The sequence below is a fragment of the Branchiostoma floridae genome, chromosome 11 (genome assembly GCF_000003815.2).
Source record: "Branchiostoma floridae strain S238N-H82 chromosome 11, Bfl_VNyyK, whole genome shotgun sequence".
Classification (NCBI taxonomy): domain Eukaryota; kingdom Metazoa; phylum Chordata; class Leptocardii; order Amphioxiformes; family Branchiostomatidae; genus Branchiostoma; species Branchiostoma floridae.
Genome location: NC_049989.1, coordinates 6,931,804 through 6,953,040, shown reverse-complemented (window position 1 = coordinate 6,953,040; position 21,237 = coordinate 6,931,804). Strand labels below are relative to the sequence as shown.

Below are 21,237 nucleotides of genomic sequence, written 5' to 3'. Positions count from 1 at the left end.
CCTGTAGCCGCAGACTGCCCAATCTCTCCTGACTGATCCCCAACCGATTGCTACCACCCTCGCTCACGATTCAAAATGGACATAATCAGCGATTTTCAAAAGAGTGGTCATTTCCGTTTTTAATGAAAACAATCCATTGCTCTGAATTGTTAGCATCACCGAGAGATCAAATCCGGACCGCAGTTAGGTTCAAAACGACGTTTATGGTCCTCTAAACACTTTGGTTGGGAATGAGATGTCAATTCTGATTTGTCTATCTAAAGCTTTGGGGTGAGTCATGATAACAAGTAAACTCAGCAGTGGTTATGGCATGGTTAAGAGTAAAGTTTGACTGCTGACTCTTTCAAGTTCAACAGTCTGAAGTCTTAAATAAAGTCCAACATGGATGTCAGACTGTAGCCAGGGCCGCTGGTCTCAGTGGGGCCCATAGAAAGCGCCATCGAGGATACATGTATATGCATCTATGTCGGCCCTGGAACCGACGAGCTGACCTGAGTAGGCCCTGGCTACATGTCCAGTCTGGCCTCCAGTGTCAAGCTGTACATGAGACTACCACGGCGCCCGGGATCTGAGATCAGACCGAAAAGGTATTGAGGAGTAGCGACACTAGAGGAAGAGTCATCCCCGATCTGAATGAGAAAGCCAGCGGCTGAAATCCTGCCCGAGTCGGGGACGGATGCCTTTGATCTACCAGGACGGGCTTTAGCCGGATAGATACATCTGTCAATGTCAAGACTACAGGTACTCGCCTGCAGCTGGGATCTGACTTCAAGGATACCTTACGTTTAGCAATATGGTATGTTCGTGAGCACTTTCATAAGTTTGGTAAGTGACTGACTAATATGGTTCTTTTATTCACAACTATATAACGTTATACACTTGCCCCGGGGAAGGTCACAGACGTTTATCGAAATCTTGCATCTTGTAAATATATGGTTATGTGGTTGTGAATAAATAACTATGCTATTCAATGTGGAGTTTTACATAGTATATGACTTAAATGAATACAACAATAAGGAGCTAACGTATACGTTCCCGGTAGTTAGTATAGCTAGTTGTAACCACATAAGAGGCCACATGATGATTTAGTGATTTCTTTTACAAGTAGAAAATATATTCATTTTAAAGAGACAAAAACCTCACTCGTATAGCTCTCTGCAACGTGAAGCCATCAGATATGTGAGATTCGTTTTATCACCAGTTGTTCTCGTACAATTTCCATGGGAAAATGACCTTCACACAAACATAATCTTAAGTCGATATTACCCCGACCAGGGTACCAGATGTACAGATAGAAGGTATAAATCCATACCAGTTGGGCACTATCTATCAAACCGAACGTTATCTCCGTCGGGTAACGGTGTACGGGTCTGTGCGAAGTCGTGTCCCTGATGACATTGGAACGTATTTTTATTCTCTTCTACCTTGTAAATTGATAGCACTTATACATGGATGAAGGCCGGGAAGAGTAGTCTGGGTAGCATCCTCAGTAGTTACAGCTGATTCCATCTTTCGTGATGAGTTAAAGCCAAGACTTTGATCCAACGGTACTTAGGATGGTACTCAGGCTACGAGGAGATGAAAGGAAGAGAAAATTTCTTCATGTCTCAGGCTACTGCGATGTATTGCTCATACATGTACTATATTTCATTTCAACACTGCTGTATGCCTGAGAAAAGTAGCAATTACAAGAAATGGAACAGTTCCGTTTTCTTCGTCTTATAAATCCCATAGATTACCGATAGGTTAAAAATTAAGGCCTCCGACCAGATGTGAAGGATAGGAAGTCATAATATTGCCTTGCTGCCTGCCTTTGACTTTGACGGCTAGTCACCCGTTTTCGTAAGAGGCTGTCACAGAAACACGGCTATCAGAAAATGTTGTATGGGTCAAGCAAGCAACCAAGCAAGCAACCAAGCAAGCAACCAAGCAACCAAACAACCAACCCACCCACCAACCAACCAACCAACCAACTAACCAACCAACCAACCAACCAACCAACCAAACCAACCAACCAACCAACCAACCAACCAACCAACCAACCAACCAACCAACCAACCAACCAACCAACCAACCAACCAACCAACCAACCAAACCAACCAACCAACCAACCAACCAACCAACCAACCAACCAACCAACCAACCAACCAACCAACCAACCAACCAAACCAACCAACCAACCAACCAAACCAACCAACCAACCAACAAACAAACAAACAAACAAACAAACAAACTGAAGCAGACGATGAAACATTAGGTTGAAAAACGACACCACTACTGCATCGTTCCACCACCGGGAAAATATGTACTTCTGACATTTGATATGTAGGACAAGTCGTCCTTGATTAATTCCGGCTCAAGCCGCGGGACTCCACGCAGACAGACAGATTACCCGCACGTGACCCAGACGGGACCACGACGTAATTTATAGCCGCTAGAGACGGTACTTAATCTTCTAGTGGGGATGGTGATTTATGTTGATTATGGTCAAGTCTACAGGATAGATTCATGCATCACCAACTGTTGGATGTAACGTCTGTGCCAAGACTCATGTGTCGTTCTGAAAGCTGCATCACATAGCAATGTAGCACTGCAATGTTCTGAGTCTAAACCTCCTGAGTTTTATTTCTTTTTTATGAGTGGCAGTCAATGAGTTTCATGTTTTTTTTTTGCAATACGTTGTTTCTGTGACTTCAGGAGTGTAGTTTCGTGTGTAAACCCAATGAGGTTGAAAAAAGGAACAACCTTCTTGGTAAACCCTAGTGGAGACATTAGAAAGTATTTTGGCGCGCGCTGCACCTCTTCGCAAATGTACCACATCTACCAACGCGTCATTTTCACCAGAAGCAGCGTTTACGTTAAATTAAAGGTATCGTTATCTTTGAATGGAGTCATGTCTTTTCCGCGTGACCAAAAAAAGGACAAACCCTGGCAAGTACTAGTAGCATTGGGTGTTTTAGAACTGTCCTGCAATACATTTAAAATCCAGCAGAAGGCGTGCGGGACCAGCACACAGACCTTACCTGAGTAGAAATGCCTATATCTGTTTTACTGTTTAAAATATTACGCCCTATGTCAATATCAGTTCCGAGCCACTGTTAATGATGGATTCATTGTCACAATTCTTTGCTGGGATGGATTTGTTTCCTAGCAACAGTTGCCAAGAGACAAGCTTTTTGCAATGGCTTCGACACAGAAAATGTTGAGCATGTAAATTGTAACGTTAACATTGCTCTGATTTCAGCATGCTTAGTCATGCTTGTATGATGAAAAAAGCATACCTACAGTTGTTCATACAACTTGCATCACTGACTGAACAACTGTAGGTATGCTTTTTCACCAACCACCCAGCATATATCAGACATAAGATATGTTTGCACACCTTTTACGAGCGTATTTTGACCACTGCTACTCGCAAAGCAATGAGTCAATATTGACACTGCTCGCCAGGTGGGGCAGCTGGAGAGGCAGCTGGCATGCTAACATAAACGTTGCCTGGTGACGTTTACTCCCGTCTGGTTACTACAGTTGTGTAAATGTTATCCAAGAGTCTAGGAGTCTCCAGGCAGACGTGTCAGCTGGATAAAAAAAGATTTAGCAAATAGGGACAAATAAGTTACTTTAGGCTAGTTTGCAGTATACCCAGCTAGCGGCCGACACAAATGAAATTCACACTCAGTTAATGAATTGAATTTGCGGAAGATGATAGATGTAGGTCATGTGCGGTATGCTGAAGGATTTACCCAATGTTACAAATTACTCTTGGCTTAAGCTTAAGGGACATTCTGGAATTGCCATGAAAGCTTTTAGAATATAATGTAACATTCAAATTTTGTTATCGTGTTGGGCAACGCTTACTATGGCAAATGGTTTTCCAGTGGCAACGTGACCTGTGTGGTTCAAATTATTATCATTAGAGCACCACTATAAAGTTGAAGTAATCTTACAATTTGTATGATATGTATTTAGCTATAATGTACAAACAGTTACGCATACTTCAGTGGCGGCGGCACCGGGAAAATATGTTAACGTTGGGGGGACGTCGACCACCCCACCCCCCCCCCCCCAATCAAGCTGAAACCTTGTGTATTTCTTTGATGATGGAAATATCATTAAATCACGCTAGTCTAACGGCAAGATTTACGCCTGAAAACGTAAGAAAGTCCCGAGTTCAAAATTTCGCCAGAGTTCCCTTGTGACGGCTTGCGTCTTCGGCCAAGTCGGCGCAAGACAATATGTTGCGGGAGCGTCGCTCTCAAAAACCGTACCGTTCGATCAAAGTCTTGGCTTTAACTCATCACGAAAGATGGAGTCAGCTGTAACTTTTGCTATCGTACTTAGCTAAGTTAACAAGCAGAATGTGGCCCTCAAATGCAGGAAATGACGTTTCAGGCGGCCGAGTCTCAAGATTTCAAAGTTTTCTCCGGACCTCCCTAGCGATGACTTGTGCCTCCGGCGCTCACAAGATCTCACAACGACATGGCGGATTTGTTGAGGCGTGGGTCATCGCCCTCAAATATCTCTTTCTTTGACAAAAATGTCATTAGATTTAGCATAGTCCCTCGGCAAAATTGTCTTTCAGAATACAGAAAATGGCGTTTCAGAGGGTGCAGATTTCAAAACTTCCCCAGACCAACCTTGCGACAGCTTGCACCTTCGGCACTCGAAATCGTGAATATATTTTGGGGGCATCGCGCTACAACCATGTGTCTTTCTAACAGAATTGTCATCAAAGTTAGCTTAGTCTGGCAGCAAAATTTGCCCGTCGAAACGCAGGAAATGGCGTTTTAGAGGGTCAAGATTTCAAATTTTCCCGGGGGAGCATGCCCCCGGGCCCCCCTAGGATGGTCGGGCCTCCGGCATTCGGCGCTACATGTGCCGCAAAGTTCTGTCAGTAAAAGTTCGCCCCCCCCAAACGAAATTTGCTGCCGCCTCCTCTGTACTTATACATGATTATGAATATAGGATCCTGGGCAATGGATGACTTGATCAACACAACACCCACGTACCCTGCAAGACTGATGGCATCTTAAGTGACACACTTAACCTTTACTTCTCGACGTTTGTCTTAACTTAAGGACACTACAGCGAAGACGCGTTGCTAACACAATCCAAGACGCCCTTTAAATCTTTACAACATAACAAAACGCCCAAATTGCTAGCAAAGCGTAAGCAGACTGCCAGACAGGTACGTTCTATCTACTTACTGACAATGATGAACTTACATGCTTTTTAAATGGTTTATATCTTCAGTCTTGCATGATAATTGCGTTAAGAAAGTCCACATATCATAGATATTGAAGTAAGGTTTTAGGCTTTTCTTAAGTTGAGTAATTCTCCCGTGAATCAGTTTTGACATTTGACAAAGCTTGACAGCGCTAGACAGGGGGTAAGCTGAAATAAAAATAAGTCGATGAAAAATGGACATATATGTATAGAAATAAAACAAAATTAGATAAGATTGTCGGACGTGTCAGACAGTATCAACTGTCTTTGAACTGCCTTTCATCCATGACTGGGAATGAGTCCCTGAGAACAAATGAAACTACGAGAGTTACATGTATGAAATAACTCAACAATTTATGTAATGGTTCTATAACAAGCTCATTTTTTTCATCAAATGAAATGAAATTTGGCGCAAAGTTCAAAGAAAGTATCTTCTTGAAACAGAAATACCTCAATTTGTTATCCAGATCATTATGACTGGCTGAATTGATTTCGAATTGATCACACCCTTGGAAGTCCGTCGGGGGCAAAGAGCAGCGCAATTAACGTGGAATTAAAAAAGATTCCCTGATGAATTTTTAGCTATTATGTGAGTCTCTACAAATGCTAAGCAGCTTGATTTGTACAACATAAAAGAAAAGTAAAGCGCTCAACCGGTCGCTTCAAACTGAGGACGTAGCCTTGTTTATGGAAGTGCAATCCGACTTCGCTACAGCTGGTATCGCATGAACATATCTATTTTTACAGACATAATAATGGCACCCATTTGCGGCAATTTTGCCACAAATTTTCTAACATTAACAAAAGTGCAATTTTCTGCGGTAATTTGGCGTCCATTTGCAGCCGATTCGCAACCATTTGGAGACGACTGTCATTCGCAACCAGTCGCCAACAGGCGCAGCCCATTGCGACACACGTACTGCTGACGTATTCAGACACGCACATCTTGCGAACAAACGTTCATTTCTTGACGTTTACTTTGCAAGTGAACAAAACATCATACACGCTTTTTTTATTCTACAAGAAAAACATCTTTACTGTGATTATTTTGCTGACACATATATTCTATAGAAATGGCGTCCCTACTGGTGCCTGCCTTGTTGGGTCTGATGGCATGCTGTTGCGTAGTTACAGGTACGTGTTTTGACTGAGTTTATACTTTCTTCGGAGGCTTTTTTCTTCGGAGGGTCTAGACTAGGACTTTGAATTCTGTCACGAACATTGTTCGCTTGATTTTAACATCTCTTTTACATGATCTATTTTAAGATCTGCACGTTGCACACAGGACAAACAACCACATATGGGGGATATGGTGGTAGTGGTAGTGGTGAAGTGCCAACCACTCCTGACGGGCCGATTACCACCATCGGAACAACTACTGATGTTGTGCTAACTACGACAACTGTTGCAACCACTACTGAGGAGACAACCAGTGAGAGTGGTGGTAGTGGTAGTGGTAGTGGTGAAGAGCCAACCACCGCTGCCAGTTCAACTTCATCCAATACGGCCACGCCCGCGGACTTGGTAAGGACTACGTCACATTTCCAAACCGGGGCCCGTCCGGGCAGCTTTCGGAGACGAAAAGTATGGTATAAAAGACACCAAACTACACAAGACGTGAAGAGAATAGTCGCAGGCATTACTTGTGTATAGTTTTACGTGTACATCTCCATTTTTCGTTTCCACAAATTAGCCCGGCAGGGCCCCGGTTTGGAAATGTGAAGTTAGCTTAAGCTGGCTGATGTTAGGGACTTTGACCTGACTTTTTCTAGAAAATTAAATTCAATGAAACATATATGGCTGTGACTGACATCTATACACTCAATATATTTTCGCACACAGTCGTCGAGCTGTTTCGCCTGCAGTGCAGACAACACTGCTGATGTAAATGACCCGTGCCTGGTCGGACCTATGATGGCGATGTCCCAACCTTGTCCTGTCGGAGTCTGCATTGTAAGTGTTTCTGTCAGATACATTATAGTTCCAGGTTCAGTATGGTTTATGTCGATTTGAAATGCACATGTTTGCAAACGAACAATAGAAATTTTGTTGGTTTTTAACAGCGGTAATAATGACCGACGCTTAGTCGTCTTTCCTTGAAGGTACCATACAGTTGGTGCAGTACAATACAATCTGGTTCAATTCAATCATGTACGTACACACAGAGAGCGAGAGAGAGAGAGAGAGAGAGAGAGAAAGAAAGAAAGAGAAAAAATCACACACAGTTTCACACACACACACACACACACACACACTCACAAACACACACACACACATACACACAGTTATTCACACGCAGTCTCTCTCACACACTCTTTCGCGCACACATGCACACACGCACACACACACACACACACACACACACACATACAGTCTCTCTTTCTCTCTCTCTCTCTCTCTCTCTCCCTCTCTCTCTCTCTCTCACACACACACGGGCGCACGCACACACATACACACACACATATGCATACATACATACACACTAGTTGTAAAACTGTGTGTACCGAACCCACAGACCATCCTGCGGGAAGACACAAACGGCACCATCCTCCTGTTTGAGCGGAGGTGTCACATCGCTGCCTGTACTGGCGACAACTCAGACGGCGTGTTCTCCAGCACAGCCGGGGGAGACACTGAGTACCAGAAGTGCTGTGACGACGCCGCTAACTGCAACACCATCAGTTATAACGAGCTGAGAGGAACAGCGACCAGGGCAGTCACGTGCACCAGCATGGCTGCCGTCTTGATCAGTGTCATCACACTTTTGGCTCTGTAAAAATAACATATGAACTCTAGTGTCAAAGGAATGCCTGATTAGAATTTGTTGTTTCTCGAAACAGGTTGTTGGTTTTTTTATTAATCGACGAAACCTACTGAAAACTTAACGTTTTTGAATAAGCAGGTACTGAAAAAAAATATATATGTTGTTAGGAGGATGGCGGTATGTCTTCAATATGTATTTCGTTGCAGCTGATCCTTAGTCTTTTGAGTCTTGACTACAATCCTGTTCCTCAGATTTTCATTGCTTAGATCCTTTGTCGTCATCATGTATTTCTTTTCGAAACGTTTGAAAGTGTCTTTTGATTGCTGGCCAACAGAGCTGACGATTTAAAACGTTATTACATCTTTGCCGATTGATACTAGACTAGTTTTGTATAACGTTATATCCGCTAGTTTTTAGTGTTATCGTGTTTGGGTAACGCTGCAACCTTTAGTACTCAATACAATTTCTAAATTTCCCCTGACATTACATCGTGGCACTTGTAAAGGAAACACTGATGGCTCTTGTTTGTGTTGCGAGAGAGCTGTGATGGCAAATGATTTTTCATTGGCAACGCGACCTGTGTGGTTCAAATTATTATCATTAGAGCATCAATATAAAGTTGCATTAATCTTACAACTCGTATGATATGTATTTAGCTATAATGTACAAACAGTTATGCATAATTATACATGATTATGAATACAGGATCGTGGGCAATGGATGACTTGATCAACACCACACCCGGCTACCCAGCAAGATTGATGGCATTTTAAGTGACACATCTTATGCCTAGGTTACACATAGCCGAATTTGGCCCCCGACTCCCTCCCGACTATGGTTTAGGAGTGATTCGGGACCTAGTCGGCTGTAGTCGGCTGGCGTTCGGCTGAGTCGGCTGGCGTTCGGCTGGTGTTCGGCTGGTGTTCGGCTGCTCCATCCGAATGTTTTGAAATGTTCAAAACATTCGGCTCTGAACGGCAGGTCTGCAATGGGTCGGTTGGTGTTCGGCTGGTGTTCGGCACGGTCGGCTAGTGTTCGGGAGTAAGTCAGCAGTCAAATTAAATCTTAAAGAAGCCATAAACACTGCTGACTTACTCTCAGCTTGTTTCCAACTAACCAATGATTCACTCCGAGACCATAGAAAAATCTCTGCTAACTCATTTCCAAGCAAAAAGATTATTGCCAGGACGTAGACGAATCACTCCCGAACTTCACACGACCGACATCCAGCCAAAAACAAAAAGAACCATAAATACCGTATTGGAGCTATCTGTGATCCAAATTTCATCTCTTGGTGATGTTTACAAAATTGAGGAAAGGATAATCTTGATTAATAACAAAAATGAGCACTCTTTTGAAAATCGCTGATTATGAGAGAGAGAGAGAGAGAACTGGTTTATTTATTTAAACACACAATGCCATGTACAAGATTATAGTCCGAGGACTAAATTGCCTCGTACATTGTACAGGAGAGGCTGGCGCTTAGGACTAAACACAATGGAATGTCCTGCCTAAGTGCCTTAATCTAAATATACTTATCACAATTTTCGCTAAACTTTACAATTTAAAATTGTGGGTCTACAGACCATCAAGTAAATATATATCTATGTCAATTATAAAATCGATCTCATTCTGAATGATTAAAATGTGACACTTCAAAGACTAGTGTGAGTTTAACAGATCGATACAATAAGGCAGCGTGGTATTCCTGAAACGCGATGTTCGGCACTTAAACTGGCTGAAGTTGTTAGCATTTCTTAGGTCCCTGCCATGTACCTCAGAGCGGCGTGGTGGTAGCCAGCAGTTGAAAACCTCAGAATGAACAATAGATCTGGCATACTTCAGACAGAGAGCTTTACGCCTTACATGCAGAGGTTCTAATTTACAAATCAGTAGCGATGAACTGTAGGAACTGAAAGAACGACCAAGAATGATCTTACAGGCCCTGGCTTGGACACGTTCAATCATACATGACAGTTCTACTGTAAGCCCTGGGTGCCAGACCTGGCAGGCGTATTCCAGGGTGGGGCGGACAAACCCTATGTACACAAGTACTAAGTCGCTAGTGCTCAGACCGTGTTTCTTCAAACACCTAATCATGTATAGACGGCGGTTAGCTTTGCCCACAATCATTACCACATGTGCAGTCCACTTCAAGTTTGCTTGTAATATTACACCAAGGACCTTGGCCTTGTGCACAACTTCAAGTTCAGATGCACCAACAAACAGTCTGGGAATTTCGGGTGTTTTTCGCAAGAAGCATATGGACATCACCATGCATTTAGTTGGGTTGAGCTGCATATAGTTTTTGTCAGTCCAGCTTACTAGGTTGTCTAGGTCGGTTTGTACTTTCGACGGGTGTGACGCTAGTCTGGCCTCTGCAAGAGACATATCGTCGACATATTTCCAGGCCTCTGCTGAGGTGTCATCTTGGGGGGCTGCATCATTTATGAGGGCGAGGAAGACCAGGGGACCAAGCTTTGTGCCCTGAGGTACTCCACAGGTGAGCGTTTCCCACTCTGAATGTGTTCCTTTGTATGTGACACGTTGCTGCCGGTGCGAGAGGAAGTTGCAGACCCAAGGGAGGATGGACCGGCGGACACCAAGTTCAAGGAGTTTGTTCATTGCCGTCAGGTGATGTACTCGGTCAAAAGCACGCGTGAAGTCCGTAAGTACCAACGTACTAACATGTCCGGGTTTGTCAGTAGCACAGGCGAGGCTGTGAACAAGGCTAGTAAGGCAATGTGTCGTGGACCTTCCCCTAAGTGAGCCGAACTGCCGGTTGTCAATGTTAGGTAGAATGTCCTGTAAACACCATCTGGTCACAAACCCTTCACATATCTTAGCAAAGATGGAAGTTAATGAGATTATGTCTATTTCAAGTCGAGAGAGGGTCGGCAATCGGGTGGGAATCAGTCATGAGTGATTCGGTAGTCTGCGGCTAGAGGTCGGCATGGTAGGGAATAGGTTGGACAGCATTCAGGACACAGTTGAGAGTAAGTCATTTACTGGTCGGGAGATGTTCGGGACATGTTCGGCGCTAAAAAAATAGGCGTGGCCTAAACTGGTCAGACTACTCCCGAACTTCTGGCGACTTGGGTAGGCTAAGAGTCGGCTGGTGTTCGGGAGCCAAAGTCGGCTATGTGTAACCTAGGCATTACCTTTCCATTTCCAAACTTCTTAAGGACACTACAGCAAAGACGCGTTGCTAACACAATCCAAGACGCCCTTTAAGTCTTTACAACATAACAAAACGCCCATATTGCTAGCAAAGCGTAAGCAGAGTAAGCAGACTGCCAGACAGGTACGTTCTATCTACTTACTGACAATGATGAACTTACATGCTTTTTAACTGGTTTATATCTTCAGTCTTGCATGATAATTGCGTTAAGAAAGTCCACATATCATAGATATTGAAGTAAGGTTTTAGGCTTTTCTTAAGTTGAGTAATTCTCCCGTGAATCAGTTTTGACATTTGACAAAGCTTGACAGCGCTAGACAGGGGGTAAGCTGAAATAAAAATAAGTCGATGAAAAATGGACATATATGTATAGAAATAAAACAAAATTAGATAAGATTGTCGGACGTGTCAGACAGTATCAACTGTCTTTGAAGTGCCTTTCATCCATGACTGGGAATGAGTCCCTGAGAACAAATGAAACTACGAGAGTTACATGTATGAAATAACTCAACAATTTATGTAATGGTTCTATAACGAGCTCATTTTTTTCATCAAATGAAATGAAATTTGGCGCAAAGTTCAAAGAAAGTATCTTCTTGAAACAGAAATACCTCAATTTGTTATCCAGATCATTATGACTGGCTGAATTGATTTCGAATTGATCACACCCTTGGAAGTCCGTCGGGGGCAAAGAGCAGCGCAATTAACGTGGAATTAAAAAACGATTCCCTGATGAATTTTTAGCTATTGTGTGAGACTCCACAAATGCTAAGCAGCTTGATTTGTACAACATAAAAGAAAAGTAAAGCGCTCAACCGGTCGCTTCAAACTGAGGACGTAGCCTTGTTTATGGAAGTGCAATCCGACTTCGCTACAGCTGGTATCGCACGAACATTTTTACAGACAGTAAATTTGCGACATAATGATGGCGCCCATTTTTGCCATTTTTGAAATTTTCTAACAAAATTGCAATTTCATGCGGTAATTGGAGTCCATTGACAGCCGATTCGCAACCATTTGGAGACGACTGTCATTCGCAACCAGTCGCCAAAAGGCGCAGCGCATTGCGACACTCGCTTACTGCTCGCGTATTTTCTTTATTCTAGTAAGAAAAACATCTTTACTATGATTATTTTGCTGACACATACATTCCACAGAAATGGCGTCCCTACTGGTGCCTGCCTTGCTGGCTCTGATGTCATGCTGTTGCGTAGTTACAGGTACGTGTTTTGACTGAGTTTAGACTTTCTTCGGAGGTTTCATTCTTAATAAAGAAAGAGCGTCCTCTTCGTATTATTAAGGGTTCAAGGTCGGCTAAATTGGCATTTTGACTTACCATTGTTATCTCGTGAATGAATTACAAACGAATGGAGCCGTAACAAATATTGATAAAAGGGTAGTTTTCGAAGTCTGATTTTTTGGGGGGAGGCCCATATGGATGACGTCATCATGTTTTATTGCCCCTAATATTATTTTTTACAGCACTTTGGTACATACTACTGCAATGAAGCTATGCTTTTATGTGCATAATGATGAAAGCTACAAACACACCTTTGCGAAACTTGATATCTTCTAATGATTTGTGATTATTAGAAAGGATTCTTAATCAGATGAAAACAATTATTTTCAGACTAGGTCATAGAACATTAATTGTTCGTTTGATGTTGATATCTGTTTTACATGAATGTGCATGATACACGCAGGACAAACAACCACATGTGTTCCTGTCACAACTACGCAACTTGTGTGTACAACCACTCCTGGGCCGATTACCACCATCGGAGCAACTACTAATTTGCCAACAACGACAACTGTTACAACCACTACTGAGGAGATAACCACCGCTGCCACAACTGAGGTGCCAACTACTATTGCCAGTACAACCACAATGGACGAGGCAACTACCACCGCCAGTACAACTACAACCGACTTGACAACAAACGCTGTCAGTACAACAACCCCAGCTGAGCCAACTACCACTGCCAGTGCAACTACAACCGGCGTGGCAACAACCACCGACACTATTACAACCGACTTGACAACAAACATCGCCAGTACACCATCCAATTTGGCAACAACCACTGTCAGCACAACTGCGGCGGACGAGCCAACTACCATTATCACTACCAGTGCGACTACACCTGAAGTGCCAACCACCGTTGCCAGTACAACTCCAACTGAAGTGCCAACTACCACTGCCAGTAAAACTTCAACTGAAGTGCCAACCACCACAGCCAGTAAAACTACAACCGGCTTGTTAACAGCAACCACTGACAGTGCAACAACAGCCAAAATAGCAACCACTACAAGTGCAGCTGCAAGTGACGTTACTACAAGTGACGTGACTACACGTAGCGCCTCAACTGCCGTTGCCAGTACAGCCACTGCAGCCTTATCTTCCACCACTACTGGTGCAATTACAGCGGCCAGTACAACCGTTACAACGGCTGCTGATGGATCATCGGCCATGACAGGAGATGTAACTACAACTGCTGGAGCGACTGCAACATCTACCACGGCTGATACAGCTACTCCTGATGGAACATCTACCATGGCTGATACTCCTGATGGAACATCTACCACCGCTGGAGTGACTGAAACTTCTACCATCGCTGGTACAGCTTCTCCTGGTGGAGCATCTACCGCCGCTGGTACAGCTACTCCTGATGGAGCATCTACGACCGCTGGTACAGCTACTCCTGATGGAACGTCTACAGCTGGAGAGACAGCTACCATGGACAACACATCTTTCGCCGCTGGTACAGCTACCCTTGATGGTACATCTACAGCGGGAGAGACAGCTACCATGGACAGCACATCTACCGACGCTGGCGTGCCTACTACTGACGCCATGCTCCCTTCAGCTGGTTCGGTAAGGCCAACGTCACATTTCCAAACCGGGGCCCGTCCGGGCAGCTTTCGGAGATGAAAAGTATGATTTAAAAGACACCAAACGTATACATTTCTATTTTTCGTTTTCACAAACAGTCCGGCCGGGCCCTGGTTTGGAAATGTGACTTTAGCATAAGATGGCTGATGTTAGGGACTTTGCCTTGACTTTTTCTAGATAATTAAACTCAATCAAACATATGTGGCTATGACTGACATCTATACACACATTTCATTGCCTTCTCAATATATTTTCGCACACAGTCGTCGAGCTGTTTCGTCTGCAGTGCAGACAACACCACTGCTGTAAATGACACATGCCTGGTCGGACCGATGATGGCGATGTCCCAGCCTTGTCCTGTCGGAGTCTGCATTGTAAGTGTTTCTGTCAGATACATTATAGTTCCAGACTGTTCCAGGTTCAGTACAGTCTCTCTCACACTCATACACCCACACAGTGTCATTCCCTTTGAACACACACACACGAACACACACACACACGTGCATTCCCTTTGAACACACACATATACACGCAGTCACACACATACACACACACACACTCACACACACACACACACACACATAGACATACACATACACACACACACGTACACACACACACACACAATTATATTCACACATACAGTCTCTCACGCACAGTCTTTGGCACACTCACACATATATACACACATACATACATACACATAGACATACACACACACACACACACACACACGCGCGCGCGCGCGCGCGCGCGCACACACATACTACGTTCTAAACTGTGTATACCGAATCCACAGACCATCCTGCGGGAAGACACAAACGGCACCATCCTCCTGTTTGAGCGGAGGTGTCACATCGCTGCCTGTACTGACGACAACTCAGACGGCGTGTTCTCCAGCACGGCCGGGGGAGAGACGGAGTACCAGAAGTGCTGTGATGACGCCGCTAACTGCAACACCATCAGTTATAACGAGCTGAGAGGAACAGCGGCCAGGGCAGTCACCAGCATGGCTGCCGTCTTGATCAGTGTCATCACAGTTTCGGCTCTGTAAAAATAACACATAGTAATGCCTGGTTAGAATTTGTTGTTTCTCGAATCAGGTTGTTGTTTTTCTATTAATTGACGAAACCTGCTGAAAAAGATATGTATACGAGGAGTGATCAATAAGTCCTCGGCCTCCCCAAGAAATAACAAGCACAACTCAGATTTTCAGGCGAAACTTCATAGTATGAAGTCTTTTATCAATATCCTCCAAATTTCAAATCATTGGAGTCATTACTTTCCAGGCATTCGTTTTTTTTTCTAAATTAGAAGGTAAGTGGCGAGAAAAAAGTGGTGTGAACTGTGATCAGACATGTGTGAGTCGAGTTCCCCAGTGCCGTAAATTAACAAAACACATTGTCAAAATGTTTGATAATGATTCTCTTCCTATTTCAAGCAGAAAGAATTAGGTTTCTAACTTCCAGCAGCGCAAATTGACCCGCACACTCAGGTCAGGTCAATTATCCACGTTTTTTACTTCTCCCTCACCTAACGTTACTGGGTGTCGCCTGCAAAGTAATGATCACAATAATTTGAATTTTGGTACAAATTTATACTTGACATCTATGCTTCGAAATCTGAGCTGAGCTTATTATTTCTCGGTAAATCCGAGGACTTATTGATAACCCCACGTACATGTATAAAGTCTTATATAAATGTGTACCAAAATTCAAATTATTGTGATCATTATGTTGCAGGCGACACCCAGTAACATTAGGTAAGTTAAAACGAAAAAAAAGGTGGACAATTGATCTGCAACCTGAGGTGTGAAAGCAAATTGTCTGATCACACTTCACCCTTCCTTTTCTCCCCACTTACCTTCTAATTTAGAAAAAAACGAATGCCTGGAAAGTAATGACTCCAATGATTTGAAATTTGGAGGATATTGATAAAAGACTTCATACTATGAAGTTTCGCCTGAAAATCTGAGTTGTGCTTGTTATTTCTGGGTGAGACCGAGGACTTATTGATCACCCCTCGTATATAAATACAGGGGGATGCCGGTATGTTAGGGGGGTGCTGGTATGCCTTCAATATGTATTTCGTTGCAGCTGTAAGCAATGAAAATCTGAGGAACAGGATTGTAGTCAAAAGACTATACTTTTTTCATTACATGTAGTTTTAAACAGTCAGAATGATCTTAACACATTTCATGCGTTCCCGCCTTTGTCGTCATCGTGTATTTGTATTCAATATGTTTGAAAGTGTCTTTTGATTGCTGGCCAACAGAGCTGACGATTTAAAACGTTATTATATCTTTGCCGATTTGATACTAGACTAGTTTTGTATATACAGTGTATCTGCTAATTTTTTTCGTTTTATTCAGTGTTCGACTTTGACTTTGACTGTTTATACCTTATATAACATGTGTGGCAATAGTTACCTCTGTTTGGAAACCCTTACTATAATTAAATGATTATGGGCAAATTCTGAATTTGAATTACACTTTACACATGTACATGTGTATAAACTTGAACGTAAAGGTCAGTAGGGTAAGCAGAATTTATTTCTGTCATGGCAGCAGCTTCATCATGTTGTTAGATACCCCCACCATCTTCAAACTGGGTGTGCGTACGTTGCCAGGTGATGTTTTGCCACCTGTTTGACTCCTCCACTCCACAAGGTTTACTTTGCTAAGTGCTCCTCTTACTAGTGCTTGTGTTTCCCTGTAGTGCCATGTTGTTTAATAGCGTTGACATCCTTCTGTGCTTCCCCAGAAAGGTCAAAATATGCACATGTCTACTTTCTTACTCTTCAAGCAGAGGTTATGCTCCGGTGTGTTTTAGGCGTCTTTTTATGCGTTTTTCTTAGGCCTTTTAGTCTTTTAATTGTTTCTTTTTATCCACCTGCCAATTTGGTTGACAAAATAGAAATCCCTATCCCTACAAAAACGCCTATAAGGACGCCAGAAACTAGCCAGAGCCTAACCTCTGCTTGGAGAATGCTACTTTTGTGTTTTCAACAATATGTAATGTCACACATAGGCTTTCCACTCAACATACCAGGCACAGTCAGCAGTGGTTACATATTAACTCTTCATAGCCAGCTTGTCAGAAGGGACAGTGGCCTTCGTCAGTCGTGTTTGCGAGTTATGTACACGACTTCACCGTGAGTGAGAGGTCGTATTATATGTATAGGCACTTAACCTTGATATATACTGTTAGCTACTGGCATATCCAAAATAACAGGGAGTAGTAGAATTACATGTTGACTTTCGCGTGGTTGTATAAACTAACCTTACTAAAAAAAATAACCATACATCCATTGTTCCTTATTAAACGTTTCTTGGTCGTTATTGACGTTACCCCCGTAAAGGTGACTTTAAAACATTTCAGAAGGCGACATTTGTTCTCAGACGGCAAGTTTGAAGTGTTTGCCACGCAGAGGACATTTATTGGAGACACTTTGCCCCCCAGTGAACAATTTATAAACCGGACTAAATCCCCTACCACGTTTGGAGAGGACTTAATGTCAGGCAGATTGGACTTTGTGTACGGTTCGCTGTTTTATGAACTCCCGATAGATTGTAGAGTCTGTATTGATCAAACAGGGTTCTCTTTTTTAAGCACGTTTGCAAACATAAAGGTATGATAAGGCGGAGTTTTCTGTTGGTTTAACGATTGGGCTGATAATGTGTAGGGGCATGTGGGGAGGACAGGTCCACAAACTTGTTCAGCCCAATAAACTATACCCTGAATGAAAGTATTTTTTAACGCGCCAATAGTGAGACTACTTTGGGGTTTAGTTAGTGAGTGAACGATGGTGGAAAGGAGGGAAGGACGCAGACTGGAACTAAGGCCCCCTTTCCACTTGGCGGCGCTCTCACGGCGCTCTCGCTGCGATGGAAAATTGGCCAGAGCGCCGTGAGAGCGCCGCGACGCCAGAAAAACTGCTCTAGTGGAATCGCTCCGGCGACCCCAGCGCGCTCTCACCGCGACGAAAACTCAAATGTCAGTATATTTTTATGAGCTAGCAAAAGTTTGAAAGATTGTTCAACGAATTTCAGAGATAGAGAACGAATCTCTTGGTGTACAGTGTATTTTCGTACTTTTAAAGTCATCCTTTTACGTCTTACATAACATTCAAAGAATAAAATCAAGGCTGTAAACAAATCCCATTTTGGTCACTGTACAGTCACTCAGCCCGAAATATACACATTGTCTTGTTCCTTTTTCTTAAATCTGTCATGTAGCTTGTTCACCATAAATTGTTTTATCATGCCACGCTTTTAGTGTAAATCATCCAACACTGAAACAGTTCGATTTATTGAAAACAGGACTTCAATAGTATAAATGTACAGATGAAGAACAAGAAAACTGATGTCATCATGTTGAAATATAAAAAAAAAATATGTTCAGAAATGATAAACCTTTTTTTAAACCCTGGTTATTCCTTCTCAGTTTGTTTCATTGTAAATCATCGGTACATATTAAACATTTCTCCGGGTTCTGTCTGTTTCAAATATACTTCTTCTCAAACTGCAGTTGAGAGCGCCGAGAGAGCGCCGAGAGAGCGCCGTCCTAGCTAATTTGGTATCATAAACCATTGTTGAGACCTATTGCGCTCGCTGCGCGCTCTCTTGGCGCTCACGGCGCTCGCTGCGCGCTCCCTTGGCGCTCTCTCTGCGCTCATCGTTAGATCGCCGTCCACGGCGCTCTCACGGCGACTGTTTTGAGCAGGTTCAAAACAGTCGCGGAGGTGATGGCGACCATGGCGACCATGGCGCTCCCACCGCGCTCTCTGTGCGCTCCCATGGCGACCTTGGCGATCCCACCGCGCTCTCACCGCGCTCTACCATATTTGAGGTCGCAGAGAGAGCGCCGTGAGAGCGCCGTCCTAGTGGAAAGGGGGTATAAGATAACACCGGTGGCGGATGAATACTGAATGGACACTTTGGTGAGGAGTTTATATAGGGGAAGGTACTCTTTAGAAAGTACGAGTATACCTTTTACTGTCTAGCTTCTTTCGTAGATTACTTTTAAAAGTTGCTTTTTTTTATCCAAGGACACGACACGCCTCCGTTGCTGGTACTATGTACAGGCTAGCTTTTGTCTAATATTTGACACGACGATATTTCAGCTTACTGTCAATATGGTACATCTGTACCATGTTTATAATTTCAAAACTTTTGTTGGCGAGTTCGCACTGGTACATTTCCGATAACAGTGTATTTTGGAAAGGTAGGTGAATGTTGCCGAGACTGCAACAAAGTGCCGAAGCCCTTCCTATTGTTACGTCAACAATATCCCAGTCGTTATTGTTGTGTTTGGCGGTAAGTTTTCAGTAACGGACAAGTTGTTCCTCGTTAAGGCTGGTAAAGTCCAAACGTTCCACACTCGGATCAAAGGTACCCAGCTGTGTTACCATGGTCAGAGAATGTGTCATATTGGAACGACATGATACTGGTCGTACGGAATATATATATGTATATATATCCCTTATGTAAAAAACGCCAGATACAGCGCCAAATGTGATACCGAAGTAGCAAGTTGTCAGATACTTGTTTTCTGCACTTCCACCCTACGTTTGCTTTGGTCACATTTTCCAACTGGAGCTAAAAGTCAAAGTTTGTATCAATAAATTTAAACATGCACAATCTGCCGTGAACACTTTTGTGGTAGGTAGTGTCTCTTCTGTTGTCTTTCATATCATACTCGTCCCGCAAGACTGCCCGACCAGCCCTGGTTTGGAAATGTGACCATGTGGGTATTAAACAAGCTTACTATGAACAATTTTGCGTCGACGCTAGTCCCCTCTGCGTAAGAGAATTATTATCATCGACACTACCATACATGTATGTCATACAGCACAATGTTATAGTAACGTAATCTCGAACCAGATCCACGGTGCGTTATGTATAGTATCAAACTCCCATCCGGTGCCCGTTTGACTCCCTTAGCCGGCTATAGTCCCTGGCCAGCTTTGATACTATCTTATGGCACCGTAGGATCTGCTTGGAGATTAATAGTAACGTAACATTAACAGCCCATTGACCAGGGAAAACTGCACACCCTTTTTGTACAAAGGGCACCCCCCCCCCCCCCCCACACACACACACACATACGTGTCGTACGTACAATGGTCCATTCTATGTTTTGCATTCCTTTTTTTCAAGGACACGGAAATAGCTCTGTTGTGAGTATGTACATGCTTTAGTGTCTAATGTTTGACACAACAGTATCTCAGTGTACTGTCAACATAGTATCCCAGCAACGCTTCTATATTCAGACCGGTGACTTGTGCGTCTTGAAAACTAAAGATGGTGTCAAATATTCTTGTATAATAACAGGCATATAATGTTTTTGCACAGGTAGCGGACACAGTATATTTTCTTTATAACGAAGAATAAAGAACTACGGTTTACAAATGTAGAGCATGGCCTGTCGCGTACCCATTAAAGGAAAGAACGATTTGAAGCACTTGAAAATTCCTCTCCTTTCCCTTTTGAAGAAATAGTATATGACGCTTCACTACTCGTAGGAACTACACCTATTCTTAGTCAACAGGTGAAATCTAGAGTTTGTTTGAAATAGCCAGACAATCACCTAAGGTCTGAGGTGATAGGCTTTTCGCACGTCCGGCTAATCAGAATCTCAGCTCTTGCACTTCACTGTGATTGAAAAGATATCTTCCTGTGATATCTTTAAAAAGACTGACTGGCGGTCTTCAGGTGTGTAACAGAATAAGCAGATCTTAAGCTTGCTATAGAAAATCGTAACTAGTTTTCCGACGTTGAAGGCTGGAAGATTGGGGAAAAAACTTTTTTTGTCAAAGGTCCCATACGCCACGATACCAAGGTAAAAAGATGTGTTTTTTCACGATTGACAGCCTTGAATGACCTTGATTATTGATTGTAATATGGCGGTGTTGTTTACGAGGAGACAAACAAACACCTGTGGCGGCAATGGCCGTGGGAGGGTTTTCACGCGCAACTGACCGTGAGCGCCCGCACCAAAACCTCAGTCTCTCAGCCCACCGCGGGAGTTTACGCGAACAACAGAAACACTTTAGCCACACAATAGTAGCTTTACACCTTAGCTGGGAACGGGGAGTAGGGTTACCAGGTAGTGCTTGGAGTTTGCGCGGTGTCGTGTTTGTTGGGGAGGGGTCGCGTGTCGCCGGTGGGGGTCA

At 43.3% G+C, this 21,237-nt stretch overlaps 2 protein-coding genes across 3 annotated transcripts; both read left to right on the top strand.

Moving 5' to 3' along the window:
• Positions 1 to 4,926: 4,926 nt before the first annotated feature.
• On the top strand, positions 4,927 to 8,002 carry LOC118426168. Its single transcript, XM_035835430.1, has 5 exons — positions 4,927 to 5,188; positions 6,298 to 6,360; positions 6,512 to 6,750; positions 7,069 to 7,179; positions 7,742 to 8,002. Exons 2-5 carry the CDS (start codon positions 6,300 to 6,302, stop codon positions 8,000 to 8,002), a joined length of 672 nt encoding a protein of 223 aa, XP_035691323.1. The 5' UTR covers positions 4,927 to 5,188; positions 6,298 to 6,299.
• A 2,860-nt stretch (positions 8,003 to 10,862) lies between these two features.
• LOC118426709 (mucin-5AC-like) lies at positions 10,863 to 15,274 on the top strand. Of its 2 annotated transcripts, none has more exons than XM_035836243.1 (5): positions 10,863 to 11,294; positions 12,329 to 12,391; positions 12,875 to 14,043; positions 14,325 to 14,435; positions 14,861 to 15,274. In XM_035836243.1, the coding sequence occupies exons 2-5, from the start codon at positions 12,331 to 12,333 to the stop codon at positions 15,113 to 15,115; spliced, it is 1,596 nt and encodes a 531-aa protein (XP_035692136.1). In that variant the 5' UTR covers positions 10,863 to 11,294; positions 12,329 to 12,330; the 3' UTR covers positions 15,116 to 15,274. The 2 variants fall into 2 exon arrangements, with proteins under 2 accessions (XP_035692136.1, XP_035692135.1); XM_035836242.1 differs by lacking the exon at positions 10,863 to 11,294 and adding an exon at positions 11,313 to 12,051.
• The last annotated feature ends 5,963 nt before the right edge of the window (positions 15,275 to 21,237 follow it).